The following is a 22,130-nucleotide window of genomic DNA, read 5'->3' on the forward strand; positions in this document are numbered from 1 at the left end:
GCAGGAGATCAAAAAGAAACTCAAGACATTTCAGTAACAATCCAGAACTGCGAGCTGAGCTGTCAAAATCTGGAATGTCCCATTAAAAACAGGACAGTCAGGCCCAGATTTGTGGCTTGGCCACAAAGGCCCAGGCCTACGGTGGCAAGTTTTTATGGGGAGGCATGCTGCTCAGCCTAAGGAGCGCCGGGGACACATACTTCTGAAGGCAAAATCCCCAGTGTTTTAACACATATGTGCACTCGAGGGGGCACCAAGTGCTAGGACCCAGCAGCCTAAAGTCCGAAATCCAGGCCTGGGGACAGTTGGGAGGTATGATAAAAAATTTATGTTTGCCAGAATTCTAGGTGTCCCTTTAGTGGGACCTTCTCTGCTCATCTCTCTTTAGTCTATAATAGTGAATTTGAACCTTTGAAGCTCCATCTGTTGTTGGAATGTGCATTTAAATAACTACAATGGCTTCCTATTCCTGCCTATATCAGACAATGCTTTGACTGCTTGTATCCATTTTAATGGTAGCTAACAAGCTACAGACCTTGCTAATACTTGCTAACCTAATCATGTCCTGAAAAACCACAGTTATTAACATAACATATCACTGAATTATCTAGCGAAGAGCCTGAAAGATGCATGTAAATATAGCACAAGAATATGGATTGTCTCAAGCCATCCGATTCATTTCGTACAGGCATTTAGCAACTTCCCTATATGTCATAACTGCTCTCTCCCATTTCCAAATTTGGGAAATTAAAATTATTATTATTTATTAAAATTATTCTTTTTTTCCCCCACCAGGCCCCTAAAGGCATGGATACAAAAAAAAAGATCTTTTTAAACTATAATAAAGTTATTGAGCACATGAACTCACCTGCAGTGACATTATAGACGTGAGCCGCTATTTGCGGTAATTGCATTATGTTGCACAGGTAATAGATAATAGTATTATGCACACAACACTTGATTTCCGTCAGTGGTGGTAATTGCACTACGTTACACAGATGAATGATAACCACAGTTCTAATAGCGACAAAAACAGCAGGTCTTATTTATGTGTGTTCTGTTTTTGAAATACACTTAATTGTGGAATATTGTCTGATTGTATGTTCACCTACAGGTGGGGGTTTAGAGTAATTTATGAATGAAGGGGGAGATACACGTTTATTCACTCACGTCTATGATGTCACTGGAGGTTCGCGTCAAACTAGGTATTTATCATGGTGGATGTATTTACTTCTTTTGTACTTTGAAAAAGGCTGAAGAAGCAGCCGAAACATCAGTATGTGCCAAATAAAAAGATATTAATTTTTTTTAAGATCTGAGCTGTGCGGTTTTCCCAACTACACACACATATATATATATATATATATATACAAAGTACATATATTTCCCTATGAGTTTAAATCACAATAAAGCAATGGGCAGCCATCCTACTAAAATCAGTTCAAATAGTGATATCCATCTGGTATCCAGACGGACTTCACTAAGACACAAAGCTTCCTTCATTAGGGATATATAATGAGTTTTCATTTTAGAAAAACCATAATCCATACATAGGTCACAGCTCTAAAAAGAAACACTGGGATTGGTCCATGATTCGACAATTCCATGGGGGGTTGGAACACACATTGGTTGCATGACCGGCCACTGAGCTGTTGAGGTTGAGTTTATATTAAAAAGACATATTGAGCTTGGAAGGGATGGTGAATTTAAATATCCTGCAGACACAAGAGTCAGATGAGGAAAGTAGATTGCCTGTTTCTCAGCCTGCGTTTATACACATGTAGACAAGCAGTCCCATGTGTCCATAGCTTTAGAGCAGTGATCCCCAACCAGTAGCTCGTGAGCAACATGTTGCTCTCCAACCCCTTGGATGTTGCTCTCAGTGGCCTCAAAGCAAGTGCTTATTTTTGAATTCCAGGCTTGGAAGCAAGTTTTAATTGCATAAAAACTAAGTATAGTGCCAAGTAGAGCCTCCTATAGGCTGCCAGTCCACATAGGGGCTACCAAACAGCCAATCACAGTCCTTATTTGGCACCCCAAGGGATTTTTTCATGCTTGTGTTGCTCCCCAACTCTTTTTACATTTGAATGTGGCTTACGGGTAAAAAAGGTTGGGGACCCCTGGCTTTAGAGTCAAGGTGCTCAATAGGTCCCCGTTTCCTCCAAATGGCTGCAATCTCAGAAGGTTAGAAGGGGAAAACTCAAATTACTTTGAGTTTACTGCGAGGGGTTCAGTCACTTCAATCAATGTGAACCATCAACACAGACCAAAATTGGACTATGAGGGCCTGTCCTGCTCAGTAAATATGGTTTTCTGCACTGATATGAAAAGGGTAAGTCATTTTAAAAGGATTCTGTAATGGGCTTCTGCACTGAAATCAGTTTTTTTTAAAGAGCAAACAGATTATTTTATATAGTAATATATATATATATATATATATATATATATATATATATATATATATATATATTATATATATATATATATATATATATATATATATATATATATATATATATATATATATATATATATATATATATATATATATGACTTGCTTTGATAAACTTCATTTGCTCTTTACTGCAAGTTGGAGTGATATGCCCCTCTTCCTTTCCCCCCAGCAGTCCATCAACAGGACAATGTGAATGTAACAAGATAACAGCTCCCTGGTAGATATAAGAGCAGCACTCAATAGTAAAAATCCAAGTCCCACTGCAACTCCTTCAGTTACATTGAGTATGAGAAACAATAGCTTCTCTGAAAGCAGTTCCATTGTAAAGTGCTGGCTCTTTCTGAAGGTGCAGAATTAGGCAAAAGGGCCAGAGATGGCTGCCTTTTTAATACCAGTATTACAGCTTAAAAAGAAATACACTTGTGGGTTCAGGATTTACATTTTATATGGTACAGTGAATTATTTGTAATGTAAACAGTGTAATTTAGAAATAAATAAAAATCATGACAGAATCCCTTTTAAGTAATTAAAGTCCTTCATAATTTTATTACAGTTGGATAGATGTACAGCCTTGAAAGGGTGGTAATAAACGACACCTTGTCTGCTCCCTTTTAAGCAAAGGCAACAAACAAAATTGTCTTTCAGACAAACATCTACAATAGTATACTTTACTGTTATTTAAAGTACAATTTATGGAACTGAACCCCTTTATCTGTAGTCTACATTGTCTATATCTTTTTTTTATTAGAAAGCAATAGAAAGCACTAAAATTCGATGAGAATGTTGTGGTTCTTTTTTATTTACAAATGCAGCTATTCACTTAAAGCATCAAAAGTTGAAGCACGGGCAACGGAAACATTTCCATCAACCAAGCATAATGATACAATAATTACTGTATGACTGCAATCTTTTATTTTCAGCTCACTAAATGCCAACCTTCCAAGAACAGGAGTAATTACCTGTTTATACACATTGTATATTAGACTTGATTTATTCAAAACATAATGACAAAGATATTGGCTAGCAGCATGTGTTCTATCATACATCCCACTGATCTGCACTTCACAGCTTGTATAGGTTATATCAGAAATGAGCCCAAGTGCTAGTAGATGTAAATGAATCAATAAACAAGGCCAGTGCAAAGATCTGATAAATATTGTGAGGAATATATATGTAGAAAACAGATACATTTATATGCAAAAATGACTGTTTTTGTTTCTAAAGGGCATTGCACTGCAAGTCTGGCTAAAAAGAAAAGCACCTGGTTAATATATATGTACAAAAAATGTTTAATGTAACTCTGACGGCTTTCATATCCATACAGTCTCAGTATATACCAGTGCATGGGCTTTAACATGGATATCTGCAATACAGAGCTTAGCATGCGACTTCAATAAACATAAGTATACTGAATGAAAAAACATTTGCTATTTCTAACGGCGCAGCCATCAATGCAAAGAGTATTTTTGTTTCCATAAAGTAAAAATAAAGCATCACTTCACTGACCCTCTTGAGTAATATATACAAAATAATATCCAGAAATATATTTTAATTGAAAAGCAAAATGCTCTGATCCATTCTTCATTATTATGTAGCAATCGAAGCAAAGATTGCCCCAGTTCAGTAACACATAGCAATTCACTTACTGGTATGGCATCTTTATGATAATAGAGGCTTGGGACCTGTTATCCGTAATGCTTGGGACCTGGGGTTTATCTTAGTTGGGATCAAGTACAATGTACCGTTTAATGGGAAACGGCCTTCTTGTAATTCAGAGCTTTCTGGATAATGGGTTTCTGCATAAGGGATACAATACCTGTACAAAAAAATTGTGCAATTTAATATCATTAGTGACAACTTGTTCTCAAATGAAAACGTGAACAAGTATATACTGTCCCTAGCTTGGAATACCCGATGGCAATTATAAAAAATACTTTGCTGCTATTTTGGCGAGTTCCTCAAGGCTGGAAAATTTTATAGTATGTTGCCATGGAATCCCTTATCCAAAATTCTGTTATCCAAAAAGTTCAAAATTACAGGAAGGTCATCTTCCATATACTTCAATTATGCAAAATAATTCTAATTATTAACTATTATGTCCTTTTTCTCTGTTATAATATTAACAAAACTTGTACTTTATGGTAAATTAGCTGCATAAATCAATGGCTGTTAAATTATATTAGCTTTATTTAATGATAAATGCAGCTCCTCTAAACCTCCTCTGATATCTGACCATTTGGGCAGTAGGCCTGAGTGAATAGAACAATAGAGTTGGACTATTCTTAAGTAGGGCCACATTGCACCTGTTCAGCATGGGGGGCCATTAGTTGTACCTTCAATGCTGGCTCATGTATAGCAACACTCAAGCCTCCATAAATATTTATCCTCTACCTATGGAAGCAAATTTACCATCAGTGATATAAAATGGGTGTTGTTCTAAATAATGCTGCAAAATGTAGGAAAAGGCATTTTACAGTTAATAACACATTTAAAATTAATATGAACTATAAGGTCAGTCAGAAATAGAAAGCAAAGTTTGAAGAATCACAAGTGGTTATATTTGAAGAAAACGCCCTTTTCCGATGGCAAACATGTGCATTTATGCATGGCACAGAACAGCAATAATAGAAATGGATAAATGGACAGAAGTAAACAACAGAAATATCCTGATATCCGTCTAATAAAGTTCATCTCTATGCTTCATGTTTAGTTTGTATATAATCTGGTAGCCATCATCCCAAGCATAAATCTGTTTCTCCCTAGGGTTATATTTCATGCTGGAATGGGACCCATACCGCTTTGGAAAGTAAACAATGGGCACATTTTCACTAGATATGGTACCGCTGACATCAAAAACACACTGGATCCGTGAACGACTTGGAAGCTTAGTGTTATACACTACATAGAGAGAACCACAGACCACAAAAGCACTTTCAGCATTTTCTATGGGGCATGGCGTGTCCCACATCTGCTCAATGCTAAGGCTACTTGGATCCAGTTTGGCTAAGCAGATGTTTTTCTCGTTTTCTTTAGTGGCATAAATGACCCAAAGCCCTTCTTCATCAGCAACAATGTCTATGTAGTTAAATTTTGATAGACCATACACTGGGACTTGTTGTTCAATTGGTAAGACAGCACTATCAATAATAGTTTTGTTGGCCAAGCTGAACTTGATGACCTGAAATTCATTGTCTTGCCGGATATAGTAGAGGTTGCCATCATAAACAATATGTCCTGTGCCAATCCAAGGAAATGGAAGCCTAATCTTGGCTGCCTTGCGGGTGGGAGATGAAAGGGTAAATTCTTTCATACGGGGATACATATACACAGTGTCATTACCAGCCCCATCAAAGACGTAGATCCGATCTGAATTTCCAGCTAGGTCCTTGGTCCAAAGGCCTGCAGAGCTCCCAAAGCGTTTCAAAATCTTCATGGCAGTAACTTGAGATATGGTGTCACTGCAATCTAAGGAGGCAAAAAAGTGGCACACTTAGTACAATTATTAAGTGACAATTTCACTTCTCACATTATTGCCAAAGGGAAAAATCTATTGTGTAGGTTTAGAACGCTTTAATGGGCAAAACCATTCTCACCCACCAGCTATTTACATATAAACATCATGGCTAGGAATAAGTAGTAGTTTTTTATTATTACAGAGGAAAAAGAAACCATTTTAAAAGGTTTAATTATTTGATTAAAATTAAGTCTATGGTCTGAGTTTTCTAGATAACAGATTTCCTGATATTGGATCCCATACCTGTATTATTGGCTTTATACAACACGTTTTAATATTCCTTGGCAAGCTTTTAAAAAAAATGTTTTTTTGCTGTACTACAAAACTCTTAGTGCTGCCAAGTTTCTGTACTTAAAGGAGACCTGTTGCTCTAAAATATTTTCCCCATCTAATGTGCGTTATGGTTGGGGGTAACAGTGGATTAAAATAAAAAGAAAATTGGTCCCACCAGCGCTAGGACACTCGCACTGCGAGGGAGATCCCAATGTGTCACACGCATTAAAGCAAGTTGCAGCATTAGCTCATAATGCACATGCATGTAGGGATGAGTGAATTTTTAGCTGAGTTTCACCATGGAAATAACGCCCAGGAAAATATTTTTTTTGGAACAGGTGCCAAAAGCCTACACTCAATGGTAAGCTTTTGTGGAGACAGTTATTCCTAGGTTTGGCCTCTTTCAAGGAACTAGGGCTATATTCCTTGTCCATAAGTTTCATCAATGCAGATCTGTGTTTACTTTCATGGCTTTTCACACTGTACTGTTATAAAACAGTTATCTAATTATGCCATTATATTCTTATTAAAATTATAAAATGTTGCAAACTGAATTTAGGACTGAATCATTTTATTTGGGGCTTTTGTGTAACCAGCAACATATTTTCCATTAACTATTATCATACTAATTAAGAGTCTGCCAGATGATATAAATAGAGTTGGGGAAAGAAGAGAATTAATGAGGCAAGACATATAGCCAGTCATTGGGTAAAAACATTATAAAGTACAATACTCACGTTAGAATGTTTAGTAGCCCTTAAAAATGGAAAATGGTGTTTGGCTAAATACACTATCCTGGTTGAGTTATCAGTTATCTTTCCGACATGGAATCTAGAGCAATTAAAGTAATGTTGTCTCCAAGAATACATTTGATTATGAAGTATTATTAGTGGTAGATTATCTATCAATATTAAATTCTTTGTTGCTTTACTTAATTTAACACCTCTGTCCAGTAGGACTAGAGTTTAGGGCACATGAGCTATATATGTGTATGGTTCCTTTCTTCAACATTCTCCAGCAATTTTTTGAGGTGACACTAAAATAAAATTTTATATTAATAAAGACCAACTAAACAGACCAGACTGCTCCTATCTGTAGTGGCAACAGCCAACCTCATCCAGTCAAAGACTTCTTGATGGAAAAACTGGGGAAGGAACTAACCTATGTATAATTGTTCCAAATTACATTTGTCCCACTGGGGATATACATATACTGTATGTATGGCAGGACGTTTTGCGTCTCTAATGAAATTTTTTGACTATTTCACTTAGTATTCTACAAATGAAGTTGCATTTGTGCATCTCAAGAAGATTATGATTTCCATTTGTTGATTAGTGAGAATTCTTGTTCACCATAACCTAGAGAGCCACAGGGTGTAAATCCCTGGTTTAGTGGATTGGTGTAGTCTTGGACTTTGTTAGGCAAAGGCAGGGCTGTTTAGCTGGAGGCCCACTGGCTGGGTGTATTTCTCCAAGAGATCTGAATGGCACCCTTCATGGCTAAGGTCTCCATAGACCTCATTGTTTTATAATAATCCGGTATATTGAATAGCAGATAACTGACTATACTAGTTAGTAGTCTCACCCAATATTATAAGCTAGCATTGTTCTTCTGTTCCTTCCTTTTGATAGGTACCACAGCCTTATTAGGACTTCATCAATAAGCTTGAAAATGACATGAAAAGAAAACAGTTGTTTTACATTTTTTAATTGTGAAGATATTCAAACTACACCACCCCCAAGAAATGTAAATGATGATGTGGAGGAAAAGTTATTCTGGCCCCCCTTAATGGAGGGAACAGTTTCAAAGTGCACATGAGGCCGTTGTAGAAACTGTTCCAAGGTTATGTGTAACATCTGCCAAGTCAGTTCTTATCAATATTCTGTATTGTTTTTGTATTCTGTGCCTAAGTGAAATGTCCTTGAAGCACATCTGCAGTTACTTCCTTAGTTTTTCCATAGCAGTGCCTTATCACTCCCTTACGTGCCTTCTCATGAAATTTTGTACCAGAGGGTATATAATGTCTGTATTCTGTCTCACTTGAGTACAGGATCCATGTAGCTTGTGTATGTTTATTATATTAATAATAAACTTGGATAAACCCTTTCACCTCAAGTGATCTCTGGTCTTTGGATTTTTCCCCAACAATTGGTGGTCGAATGCAGGCAGACTTAGTGGCGTAACTACCGGGGAGCAGGGGGTGCAACTGGGTCAGGGCCCGCACCCCCACAGGGCTCCCCCGGCAGATCAGGAGCGCTGCAGCCGGCTGGAGTTGGCTGCAGCCGCAAAGTAAATTCGCACAGACGAGGGGGGCTTGCCGGCTGCACGGCCCACACCAGGGCCCGCCCCCCACCTAGTTTCGTTACTGGGCAAGCTCACCCATCCACAGTGAGGACCCGGAGAAATAATGGGACAGGAGTGGCCACACAAGGTAAGCATACCTTGTTCTGTCTCCTTTCTCCTCCGGTTCCACATGGACTGGGTGTTGCTGTGTAAGCAGCCTGAACCAAGGAGGTCAATCGAGGTATCTATGTTTGTCTTAACCATGTGTCCTGTATGAATGTTCATGTGACTGGGGACTAATTGGCAAGTGAAATAGTTCCAACTCTTTCATGCTTTCGCTGCTTATAAGACTTGTACTAACCCACCTTGTAAGAAACCAATGCTACCACAGTATACCCCAAATTAGTCTGAGGACTTGAGGGAAGAGGCCAGTTTTTTCTTTAGATGGGCTCTAAGATCACTAAGGCGGTTAGCCAGTATGAGAGTAATACTCCGTTAGGAGCATCTCGCCCTAAAGGGGAGGAAACTAATGAACAGGGGTCTGTTAACTAGTGAACAGAGGCTGTCCATCTCTGCGCATTCACCAGGAAGGTGATAGCGGATGTGAACAGAGGTCGGTTACCTCTGCGCGTTCACCAGTAAGGGTGATCGTGGATAGATATGCAGTAGGACACAACATCTTTACCATAAGTCGAGTAAGCTTACAAAGAGTAAGTCCTTTGCCATACCTCCCAATAGTACATGGGTTCACGAGACAGGAGTACAAGCATCTAAGTACATAAATAAACAGTACACCATTGATATCTCAGAAGCTCTAGCCCTAAAGACTTGATTGGTTGTAACTCATAAGGCATACATAGAGCCGTCAGCTTCCTATGTTGGGATGTTTCCCGCAATAACTAAGAGCAAGGGAGAGCAGAAATCAGAGAAGGCAGCAGAAAAGGTGAGGAAGAAGGTCAGGAAAGTGCCATAGAAGAAGGTCAGGAAAGTGCCCCACAATCAGAGAAGGCAGAGAAGAGGAGAAAGAAGGTCAGGAAAGTGCCGTAGAATCAGAGGAAGCTAGAAAGCAAAGAGAAGAACAAGAAAAGCTGCTAGAGGAAGAGATACGTGAGAAAATAGAGAATAGTGAGAAATGACACTTAAAAGTCAAACATCTTAAAGACAATTTATCTTTCAGTGCTGAAAACAGCAGCTCTGATACAGGCAGTTCTCAGCCCCACAGCCAAGCTCTACCCAGCCCATACAGTACAAACTAGAGAAGATGGGGGAGAGGGGGGGGGAGGCACACACACAGCACCAGATCTTAGAAGGATTTTTCAAGACGTTCCACATCTCCGCACTAATCCACACAAATTTGTACAGGAACACTTGTTTGTCCACAGTGCCCATAACCCTAATTGGACCGATATGTTAGTTGTACTCAAACATGTGTGTGGTTCAGGGGATTACCAACATCTGTCAGCCAAAATGAATTGGAATACTAACCCTGCTGACCCAGCGCAAGTAGGGGTCCGCTTACATGCTCTGGAAGGTACTGTAGGCACCATTTTCCAGAAGCTTCTTGGGAAACAGTTTTTAAATTTAAGCAAGATGCCCAAGAGTCTGTTGTCCAGTATGCGACCAGATTTAAGGAGAGGGTCATTGTCGCAGACCCGCTGCCCTAACCAATGATGCAAAAACAATGTTACTTGCTATTGCCTTTGTGTCAGGTTTACTAGATGATCTTAAAAGTAAACTTAGCATACATAGTCTTGTATGGAAGCATAAGAAGTTAGAAGAGATACTTGCCATTGCCACAAGTCTTGAGAACTCCTGCCCTAAGCCCCAGCAGGTGTTACTCGTTCGGCAGCAATCTAACAACTTCCAGGATAAGTCCCAAAATTCCAGAAACAATAGCTACTACCAAAATAACAGTCATTCTTTTAAGTGCCTCCACCCCTAACAATCTCATAGGTAGGGACATCCTTTGTAAACTAGGGTACACCATATATTGCACTCCGGACAGAGTGTTTGTTTCTGTCCCTCCTCAGTAAGTGTCTGAGATGACCAATGCCCTAGAAGCAGCAAATCTTTTGTCACTAAAAGTAATGTCTAAGGAAGAACCTCCCGTACCTCCTGAATTACAATGTGTCCTAAGTGATTTATCACCGACGGATGTCTGGTCGATGTCATCCATCCCACCTGTGTTCAAACACGTAGATCCAAAGGCCCCCTGCCCAAAATCTCACAGCACCCACTGTCCAGGGCACAAGTAGAGGGGATTTGCCCAGTCATTCAAGGGTTACTTGACAGGGGAGTGTTAATACACAGGATCAGCCCTGTAAACATGCCCATCTTGCCAATTAAAAAGCCCGGCAAGAATGAGTGGCGTTTTGTTCAGGATCTCAGAGCTGTTAACAAAGTTGTTATTGCATCCCATCCGGTAGTGCCTAATCTGACTACCAAAGCAGGTTGCAGTCATTAAGTACCAAGGCCATACCGGGTCCTCTGACCCTGTAGCACAAGGTAATGTCCGTGCTGATGTAGCTGCAAAGCAGGCAGCGTTGTATAATAAAATGTTTAAAGCATGTGTTGTAAAAGAACCAACTCTATCTGTTCCCTCTAGTGCCGTTTTATCAGCCCTTCAGGACCAAGTGGAACCTGAAGAGAAGGAACATTGGCTTAAAGCATGTCAGCACTATGTAAATAAAATATATTTATAACATTTAGCTTAACCCTCTTGTGAAAAAGCAAATACAGCTCAATTTTGTAGTTTAGCTAAACATCATTTCTTTAAGAGCTGTGCTTCCCAAGGGGGCTTTTTTGGAAGATCCAGTCTAATGGCCAGATTAAGTGCTCGTTGTTGCAATTTTTGAGCTTTATATACTACACCATGAAAGTCATGTTCTTTGTTTTTTCAGTTTTTTGGTAACTAATTACTTTAAAGGGCAAGTATCCTCTCTTGTTGAACATGAGACATGAGTTCAATACTTTTTGCTTATTGTATTAATCACTATAAATCTTTGTACAGTTTTGCTCAAGAATTAACAAAAACAAACAGGAAACTGAATCTATTCCATATTTTGTCTTTACAAGGTAGATAACTAGATATTCAGTGCATAGGTAACCCCCCCCCCAGGCATAATGATCTTCTTATCTATAAACCAAAACAGTCACAACAAAGAGTGGATGGAGGGGGTTGTTTATAAATCCAAGTATCACTCATTTTGCAGGAAAGCAAAATGAGCGTTCTTCTTTACATAAAAATAACTAAAATTATGCATTCTTACAAGCACCACTGATAAAATCATCCCATGGACCATAAGTAAAAGAATATTACTTCAAAGTAAGTAAAATAGAAGGTTAAGTACAGTGTGGGCAAACTACTCCCTGCAATGTAAGAGTTTGGTGATGTGGCACACAGCTGTTAAACAAGCCTCACAATAGTTTGGTTGACTCCTGGAGAGGTATAAGGTGACATGTTCTGTGGTTCTCAGAGAGAGAGATAATACCACCTGCATGCAATGAAAGCAAGGCACATGGCTGATAAGTGTAGCATAGTGAAGTGCAAAGGAGCATACAGCTCTTGACATGTCTGCTATGGCCTCACATTGGTAAGAATGCATGATCTGACTCTACGTCTCATTTCAACCTGCTCCTACCTGAGACAATACAGGGGAAATTAATACAAGATCAACGTCTTTAACGTTAACATTAAATTACATTACAGGGAGAATGGTAATAACAGCCAATCAGCAGGAAGCATTTATTGGTCACCTGTTTAAAAGCAAAACATCTTATTGGCTGCTATGGGTTACTGCTCCCGAACGTAGTGCATTTTTATTACATATGGAGGCAAGTCTAAATATTCAGAGAAATGTTCACCTGTTATCTTCTGATATTTCTCTTTCTTCTTTTTCTTGGCACCATGATGATCTGTCAACTTTTCATCGATCTCCACACATGGTGGGGCAGGGTTCTGTGTTTCAATGTAGTCCACCTCTCGCTCCAACCGGTTCACTCGAACATTGGTGTTCTCCATCTCATTTCTTAAACTATCCCGTTCCTTCTCAATATTCTCAAGCATTTTCAGGACTTGATTTTTGAAATCCCGAAGTTCTCCACTAAACCGACTACTCTGGTCATGCCACTGTGCTATTCTCTCCTGTGGGAAGTTTGCAAAATTCGGTTTTGAGCAATTTTTAATGGTGGCCATTTAGATAGCCCTGCTCTCTAGTATTGTTCGGTATACACATCGGCATTGATCTTTTTGTTGTAGGGCTCATTTTATACATTAGATGCAGATACCAATCACACCAGTGTGGGGCTCTCTGATGGGTTCCAGATGATCACGTGTTATCCAGGTTCCTGGCAGCAGAACCTCTACCAATATCACAATTACGGTCTTCTTTGACATGTTTTTCAAGATGAATAAAAACTTCTTTATTTGTGGGCATACAATCAATGCTTGTCAAGCTTACTACTGACATGTTTTGTGCCCCACAGAGTATATCTTCCTCTGAGGAAGTGCCATGGGGCATGAAACGTGTTAATAGTAAGCTTGATGCACTAGCTGACAAGTTTTTATTGTAAGTGAACAAATAAAGAATTTTTTATTCATATTGAAAAACAGGAGTCAGTAATTGTGATAATAATACCAATCACTACCAGTCAGCAATTGAAGAATAAATAAAGTTAATTTGATTGATTGCTAAAGGTACTGCACTGGTGCTATGCAGAAAACTAATTCCTACCTGTATACATTATGGCCTGGAGAAAATTTACTCAATTAGATGATTAGCATTAGGGCTCAAATTACAAACAAACAAAAAACAGACCCTTAGTTTACATGTTATCTTTCTTTATTACCCTAACCCTTTATTAACTCTCCTGAGCTTAAACTGTGGCTACGGGGGACCACATTTCCCCTGGAAAAGTGCCACCTGGGCAACATTCACATCTTGTCTGATGACTTAAACCTCGAATGGACTAACAAGTGATTTGGGGCATTTATCCTCTGGAGCAGATGTCTGTATGCCAAAGGCCAAAGTCCTCTTTTAAATGAAAATTCAACCCTAACTTTAAAAAAACTCTACCCTACATAGACCCCCCTCCCTTCTCCCCCCAGCCTAAGTGTTACAATGGGCAAATGCCCCTAACTTTTTACTTACCCTTTGGCAGGGTTGGACTGGGCCAGCGGGACACCAACTCTTGTGGCCCACACCCGCTCCTTGCCTGAATCTGCCACCGATGCCCAACTTTCCTCTCCTGCCCCAGACTCTGGAATTAGACAGATACACGCACGCGCAAGGGAGGATGGGAGGTAGCGGGCAGATGGCTGGAGGCAGGTTTCGGCAAGGGCGGGGGGCACAAAAGCGACTTTGCAACAGTGGTGGATGGCCAGAGGGGGGCCCTTGAGATAGCAGCCCCGGTGGGCCCTGCAGTCCGTCCCTGTCCTTTGGTGCAGAATCAGGCATCGGAGTTCACGGGTGCCATCTTCAGACTCTTCAGTAATCTTCGTAATGACACCGCTGCTTTGTCAATTTTTGTGAGTTTCGCCGTCATGAAGGTCTCATTCTGAAGATTTCCGAAGAGAAGAAGATGTCGCCCATGAACTCTGATGCCTGAATCTGCACCTAGGAGTAAGTAAAAAGTTAGGGGCATTTGCCCGGGGTAACACTTAGACGGGGGGGGGAGCAGGGAGGGGGGTCTATGCAGTGTAGGGGTTTTTTAACGTTAGGTTTGAATTCTCCTTTAAGCCTATTGCATAACACATACAAGCATTTCTGAACATACTGTATATTGGCTGATAGCAAAGATCATAGTTGGCAGTGATGTAGATAGCAAGATTATCTGTGGTGTCCAGAATTAATGTCAAACTCTGACTTTATGTGTAAGATAAACCATCTTATTCACATTATCTTTTAGTTATCTTTTAAATTCAACCCTGGACCCTAGCAACAAGATAGCTGCTCACACTGCCAACTGAATAGCTGGTGAACAAAAGTTAAATAACTTCAACCACACAAAATAAAAAAAAAATGAAGAGCTTATATACATCATACTACTAGATAATTTAAAAGTGGGTTACCACTTTAAAGGGGTGGTTTATCTGGCTTTTAAATAGTAGCATAAAATAAAAGGCCTTTGGAGTATTTGAAACATTTCTCTTGCCTGGTTTGTATCCACTAAAAGAAAATCACAGGCTAAGGAAGACTCTAACTATTATATATAGGGTACTTCCAGTTTTTTTTTGTTCCAAGATAGATTGTTAGTAAAACACTTTTCCTATGTGATTAATGATTGTGGTTATCACACTGATGCCAAATGCTCTTTACTGTCCCTATTACATAGGGCACTTACCTCCAGAACACCCATCCTTCCTTGTATATACTCCAAAAAAACTGCCTGTGGCTGGGCAGTGATCACAGTGACAAATACAAGAAGGATGCAGGCCACAATCCCAGCCATCATTGGCTCTCTCCCGAGACTGTAAAGGATTTTTATTCCAGAATCTTTTAGTGATCTTCGTGATTGTTGAAGAGGCTCAGTGCTGGATTCCGCAGCAGTTCTGTTGTTCTGCACTGGTTCCAGCTCACTGCTTTGGAATGCTTGGCCACTCTTCTTTCTGGGAGGGACTTCAGCCACATCTCAGCTCAGTCTTTCGTTGCTTTATTAGAGCCAGATGTAGGACAATTGCTCTACATTCTCAGCAACCCCTTCCTGACTGGGTTGAATGTGATAGAAAAATATAAAAGAAAATTTGACTTTATATGAACAAACTAAATTGGATTGGTGGTCACTTGGACTAAGGATCAACTGGTGACCCTCCTTTTTTAAGAAGTGTTAAGTAGAAGTCACAAAATGAACATTATTATTCAGTTATTAAAAATTAAAATGTATTAAACACTTTACCGGTCAACTACATCAATCCATTCAACAGTGAAGCTTGCAATCAATAAACCTACCACAGTCATACAAGGGTCAACTTCATACATACGCACAAACTTGGTGGGGGGAGACAATTACCAGGTCAGGAGCTTGTGTAGTTGAGAGAGTACATGCACTCAGACATAGTTCAGTCAAATTTGCTATCCGTTCTATCAATTTATATTAACATAACTTAAGCAAGCATTTTGCTACATTCATCATTGAACACACGCATATACATTTAAATTTTTTTCAAAATCTATCAGTTAACTCTCCTCCAGCAGAATCCTGCATTGAAATCCATAGCCAAAATAGCAAAATTAATTTTCTTATATTTAATTTTGAAATCTGACATTTGGCTAGACATTGTCAGTTTCCCAGGTACCCCTAGGCATATGACTTGTGTTCTGACAGACTTCAGTCACTCTTTACTGCTGCATTGCAAAATGGAATGATATCACCCCCCCCCACCACCACCTCCAGCAGAACAATGGGCAGGTAACCAGATAACAGCTCCTTGACATCTGTATTGCTAAAAATGCTCCCATGTGAGAACTGCTCTCAATAGTAAAAATCAAGGTTCTGCTAACCCTAGTTGCAACTGCTTCAATCACATTGAGTAGGAAAAACAATAGCCTATCTGAAAGGAATTCCACTGTCAAGTGCAGGCTCTTTCTGAAAGCACATTGTGGTATTTATACAAATGGCCTGCAGGTGTCACTGTGCACATAAGTTGTGCTGTGCATGCACAGTACTTTCTATACAGTTTGGGGTGGCTACTGTTGATATGTAATGGCTGCATGAATCTGCTAATAAAGCACTGTTATACTCTACTACTTATACTCGGCTACCCAAAACACAACACACATGACCAGGCAAAATGACCTGAGATGGCTACCAATATTACAGCTTAAAAATAAATTTTTTGGTTCAAGAATAAAATGGTAAATGGAAGATAAATTTCTTGCAATGTACACAGTGTAATTCAGTAATAAAATCTATACCAAAAAAGCATGACATAATCCCTTTAGGGCAGAGACACATGTGGAGATTCGGGGAGATTTAATCGCCCAGTGACAAATCAGCTCTTCTTCGAGTGAATAATCTCCCAAAACTACCTTCCCGACGGCTAGAATCGAAATTGCCGACAGGATGGGCGACTAAATCTCCCCGAATCTCCACGTGTTTCTCTGTCCTTAAGGCAAAGCTTTGCCTCTATTTTGGTCAGATCTAGGACTGAATGGCTTTGTAAAACTTTTAATAGAAAGGCACAGGTCCTATGGTCCAGAGGAAAATAAGCAATATAATTCTCTCTCATCTTATTCACTGTGTGTGTCCTGGCAATGCTCACAGAGACTTCATGGGAGAGGCAAGCAGCATCTCTGGGCATCTTTCCAATCCACATATAATTATGAGGGCTAAAAGATCAAGAATCAAAGCCTTCCTGCTCCAAAATACAGAATGCCACATCAAACACATTTTATACACTATAGCAATTCTACAGAATTTTAAGTTATTAATTCAAAATAATGTTATAGATTCTAAAATACATACTGTATAGCATATCAGGCAACGGAAAGCTCCTCGTGATAAGAAATTCTTTATGTTCTCTGGTGATCTGAAAAGATCGGTTTTTAGGAAAAAAAAAAAAAACTGCCTGAGAGCTAGGCTCTATATAACAAAGGAATATAAGCTTTTTGGTGCTTGATCAAGTGCTGTTCCAGAATCATCTAAAGGTCTGAAAGCTGAGCAATCTATAATTTCCAATATAAAACATAATTTGATGACTCCCCAAAAATTGTGCCAAAGAACTCCTTCAGCCTCAAGACACAAGAGCCTTTCAGAGGAGTCCTCAGCAGAGGTATATAAAAGTGATTTATAATATATATTTAGTGATAATAGTCAAGAAAGCACCTTATGGTTCTAGTCCTTTTCCACCACTTTAGGTAGATAGCGGAGCCTCAATGAGCAAACATTTTCCAATTCTCCATAGTGCTTTCACTGTTTTGTATCTGCCAAGGGGTAACTGTGCCCTGGCTGGCTCATTATGGTGGTACAGTCTTGCTAGTCTAGGTAGAGTAATTCTGCCATAATTTTTCCAAAATGTTTGCCCATAGATGAATAGCTATGACCTGCTTTGACCTGTATTTGTTTCTTAAATTGCTATGACCATTCGTACCCTTTGGTTTAGCTTTTGTATTTACTAGAGAATTTATACACAGGAGAGGATGTGGCACCTGGCGTGTAGGGCAGTACTATTCAGTCGCAACACTGGCAATAATAAAGTCACATGATCATTTAAGACCAAGCAAATGTTTGAGGAAATTACCTCACTCAGATTCAGGGTTGGACTGGCCCTCCAGGATACGGGACCATTCTTGGTTGTCCTGGTCATGCTGCCCACCAACTAGAAGCCTTGACTGGAGTGTTCAGGACTGGTAGTCGTGAGCACCAAAAGTCGGGGTCAGTGCAGCGCGCATAGAGAAGGAATTCTGTTGCGGGAAGTAGGAAGCCTTAGAGAAGGGGTCCCCAACTTTATTTTATTTTAACCCGTGAGCCACATTTAAATAGAAAAAAAGTTGGGCCTTTATGCTTCCAAATCAGAAATTAGCACCTGCTTTGAGACCACCGGGAGCAACATCAAAGGGCTTGGCGAGCAACACGCTGCTTGGGAGGCACTGGTTGGAGATTACTGCCTTAGAGGTTGGGTTCCTGGTAGACCCAAAATACTTCAGTCCAACTCTCTTCAGATTTTAGGGACAAATCTGTCTTTATCAGGGATTCAAGAAGGGTCCTCTGAGATTGGGAAGAGGTGTAGGAATGGATTGGGGTATAGCAGTCTTTGTCTGTTAGAGATGCTTGGAGTTATTTTCTGATAGCTCTACATATATTGTGAAAACTACAATCTCCATCTATTGTAATTGATGTATTCTCTGTCTGTCTGTAAATGGGCCCTCAAAAGTGAAGGGGTGAGGCAAAACAAGCAAGATACCTTGAGCTTATATATGTACATCTTTGGGTCCATGTCTTTCTGCAACTTAACTCTGTTCAAATCTTTTCTTACAAGCTATTTACTTCCCAGATAGCAATTTAGTTGAATATCTGATTTACAGTATATTGCCTGGGCACAGAGATTAAGTGACATTGTACCGCACTCAACATGAATACTTAAAAAAAAAAAATTTTTTTTTGTTATCCTTGCGAAAGAGCACAGATGGTGTTTGAAACGCCAGATTTTTTGCAGTACTATGTCACTTTACCTTATTTACCAGCACCCAGGCAAGTTGACATACTAATACTGACTGATACAGGAGTATAGAGGGCCATGCTCAGACATATTTAAAAAAAAAACAAAAAAAAAAAACAGTGTTGTTTTAATGTCCAGGGCATTGTGGCATAGAAAGAATCATTTGAAACCCAGATACAGAGGTGCTTAAAAGTTTGTGAACACACAAAAAGCAATGAGTGTAACACTCACTCTGGGGTGATCTCAAAGAACTCCAAGCTAACATCTATGGAACTAAAGGCATCTCATGCATTGGCAAAATGTCCGTGTTAAGGTGACCACACACGACCAATTCGGCAGCTTATCTGCCCATGTGTGGGGGCTCCCGACGGGTCCTCCCTAAAACTGGCCAGATATAGATCAGTCAAGCTTGATTTTTTGTGCGATCCAGGACCGCATCGGCTAGTTGATGTGGTCCTGTGATCCGTTGGAGCCCATTCGTAGTGTCGTAATCCGATTGTTCAGCCCCAGGGAAGAACATTCAGATTCATCCAATATCGCCCAGTCGTTAGCAGGCATATCAGGTTAAGATCCCCTCGTTTGTCGACCTTGTCAAACGAGTGGATCTTATAGTGTATGGCCACCTTTAGAGACCAACAGAAGAACATTGATGGTTGTTTGCATGACTGGGCAGCAAGGATAAAATCACTATGAAAAAAGCAGTGCTCCCTTCTACAGTTTGCTAAAGACCAAGTGGATAAGTCAGAAGGCTACTGAATGGAAGAGAAAAATTCCACAGCCAGAAAAAAATTAAATACGGATGTATCCCGTAATCTTTACTCTGCCCACTAAAAATATACAGTACATTGGAAGCAGACAACTTTGAAGATATGGACCAGTGAAACATATCTACTGCTCTTACAAACAGAGCCGGGCCAAAGTAGTTTGGCACCCTAGGCAAAGAGCCAAGGTAGTTTGGCACCCTAGGCAACAGTTCCAATCAGCGCTCACCCCCCTCCTATATTAGCATTTCCCCCCACAGTACCAGCAGCCAGTCCATCATGGCCGCCAAGGCAGCCCCCACAGTACCAGCAGCCTGCCCATCATGCCCCCCCACAGTACCAGCAGCCTGCCCATCATGGCCCCCAAGGCAGCCCTCCCCCACAGTACCAGCAACCTGCCAGGTGCCAGCCCATCATGGCCCCCAACCACAAGGCAGCCCCCCCCATCTATACTACCTATGTGCCAAGCCAAGTGCCAATGCCCCAAGAGCCCCCATGATCTCTGTGCCTGTGCCAGCAGCAGCCCAGCAAGCAACTTCAAGGAAGGTAGGAAGTTACTACAGTAGCCAGAAGGGCCCCAGACAGGCAGCCAGCAGTACAGAGTCACAGTCTTCAAGCCGAGTTACTACTCCAGTCTCTCTAGGCTCGCACAGTCTGCAGTCAGGTCCTGTCTCTGCCCGATTCCTCTTTGTAGTGACTTGCGCCGCAGTCCAATGCGTGCTAGCACGTCACAGAGAATTGGAAGTCACGCTCACGGGGCGGGGGAGCGCTGCGGCTGCTGTATAAGATTAAACAAACCCCAGAGGGGTTAATTTTTTTAAAATTTACCGCCTGATAAGTGCGCCCCCCCCCAGTTATTGTGCCCTACTACTACTACTAAATCCCCCCCCCCTTTTGGTGCAAATTTCATATGTAAGTTTAAGTGTGAATCCAAGAGTTAAACTACAATTTATATCAAAATGATACACTTTAATTGACTGGGTGAGAGTCCTGAATCAGGTCAGGTAGCCACGGGTATTATTAGTCGGGTTTTAGGCAAAAAGTCCCCGATTTCTTGGCGGTGCGGGCAGACCGTGGGTAACCCGGCTGGGTACCCAATAAAGGCGTAGGCTTTATCCCTCCCTTGTGGTTCTCCCAGCTTTTATTTTTTTAACAAAATTTTTGCACTGGTGTGACGTCATTTCAGGTCAAATGTGATGTCACTCCCGGTTTCACTGGTCGGAAGGTAAGTCGGCCTATTGCAGGTCAGGTAGCAGGAACATGCGGGTCAAAAAAATGGACCAGCATCTAGACTGGGTGGAGACCACTGCACTAGATGGAAACAAAGCTGCGCAAAAGTACTAAATTTGCATAGGAACGTTTTGAAAGCAGTATTTGTCTGTGCCTTTCTATTCTCTGCCCTGATGGCTCAGCCTGTTGATACAATAAATGTATATTGGGAAGTTGTTTAGAATTATGTTGTCGTTTATTAGGCAAATGTTTATTTTGGGGTTGACTTGCCCTTTAAATATGGTGCTCGTTACTCAACAAGGACAACGCAGTTTAAAAAATATATCACTTATGTAGGGATGTGAAAATTTAGACACCTTTACACATTATTGACAGGCATATCCCTAGTAATATGGACGCCTAAGTGGGTCTTGTGTTTATGTAACCCCTGTACTTCTCACAGTGGATGCTAGATGGCACTGTGGGAGAGTATAAAAGGCTTTAAGACCATGTGGTCAGAGGCCATTGCTGCTGAACCTTTCCTCTGTTAAGCAGCAGAGGTTAAGGGTGGTGGAACTCAGTTTGAGTATAGTAAAGGGATAGTTATGCCCTTTAATAGTCATTCTATATTTGGTACTGTGAGTATGCATTGTTCTATTGGTTAATCTATGTTTTATCTTATGTTCCGTACTCCCCAAACTCAGTTTGGCGCCCAATCTCTTGTGCATTGCACACAGTTACAGTAGCACTACACCCCATTGCGAGGGCTTACTCCTGCGGCAAGAGAGTCTCATGGGTGGTATCCCACAATGAAAGTAGCTTAAACTGACCACAGTAAAGTTAGCTTACTATAACGCTACACTTACAAATGAGAAATTCCAGTATTAAATCCTCAAAATGATCGCTAATCAATCCCAGCTACCACATGGTGGCAGTCTATGATCAAAGAGGCTACAGTAGAAACTAAAAAAACATTCAGGCAGAAAAAGTGGAATTCAATGCTTGCTTATTGAAAAGAGAAGGAAAGGTAACATCACTGCTGGGTGCCAAGTTGATTCTAGCCCAATGATTCTACCTTCTACTCCAGGCTTGCATTACTCTTCTTCAAATATGGCACCAGGGCACTTCTTGTGGAGCACTGCCACGGTCTTCTGGTAGGGTTGCCACCTTTTTTAAACTGCTTTACCAGCTGGTGGGGGCGGGGATACAAAGGGGCCGGTTGTGATGGCAAAAGGGGCGGGGCCACGCCATGGACACTAGAAGAGGCAAAAGAAAAGGTAAGTTCCAGGCGATTGGGGGCAGGCTGAGGGCTCCTTTTAATCGTATTACAAATTTACCGGCAGCTACATTGCCGGTAAAATATGGCAACCCTATCTTCTGGGCTTTCAGGCCTTTCCCCGCTTGAGTTGAGCATATGTGGAGTGTAAAAATTTTCTGGCTGTTTAGTGCAGAGAAAGTCGGGACTTTTCAGTACAAACG

At 40.6% G+C, this 22,130-nt stretch overlaps 1 protein-coding gene across 1 annotated transcript; it reads right to left on the reverse strand.

The window, feature by feature from the left end:
• Nucleotides 1-2,971: 2,971 nt before the first annotated feature.
• On the reverse strand, nucleotides 2,972-15,044 carry olfml3.L (olfactomedin like 3 L homeolog). The gene is given in 3 exon segments (NM_001094976.1): nucleotides 2,972-5,920; nucleotides 12,390-12,669; nucleotides 14,868-15,044. Coding segments are annotated over 3 exon segments (1,176 nt in total). The 5' UTR covers nucleotides 14,976-15,044; the 3' UTR covers nucleotides 2,972-5,132.
• Between the last annotated feature and the right edge of the window lie 7,086 nt (nucleotides 15,045-22,130).

Source organism: Xenopus laevis, chromosome 2L (genome assembly GCF_017654675.1).
Source record: "Xenopus laevis strain J_2021 chromosome 2L, Xenopus_laevis_v10.1, whole genome shotgun sequence".
Taxonomy (NCBI): domain Eukaryota; kingdom Metazoa; phylum Chordata; class Amphibia; order Anura; family Pipidae; genus Xenopus; species Xenopus laevis.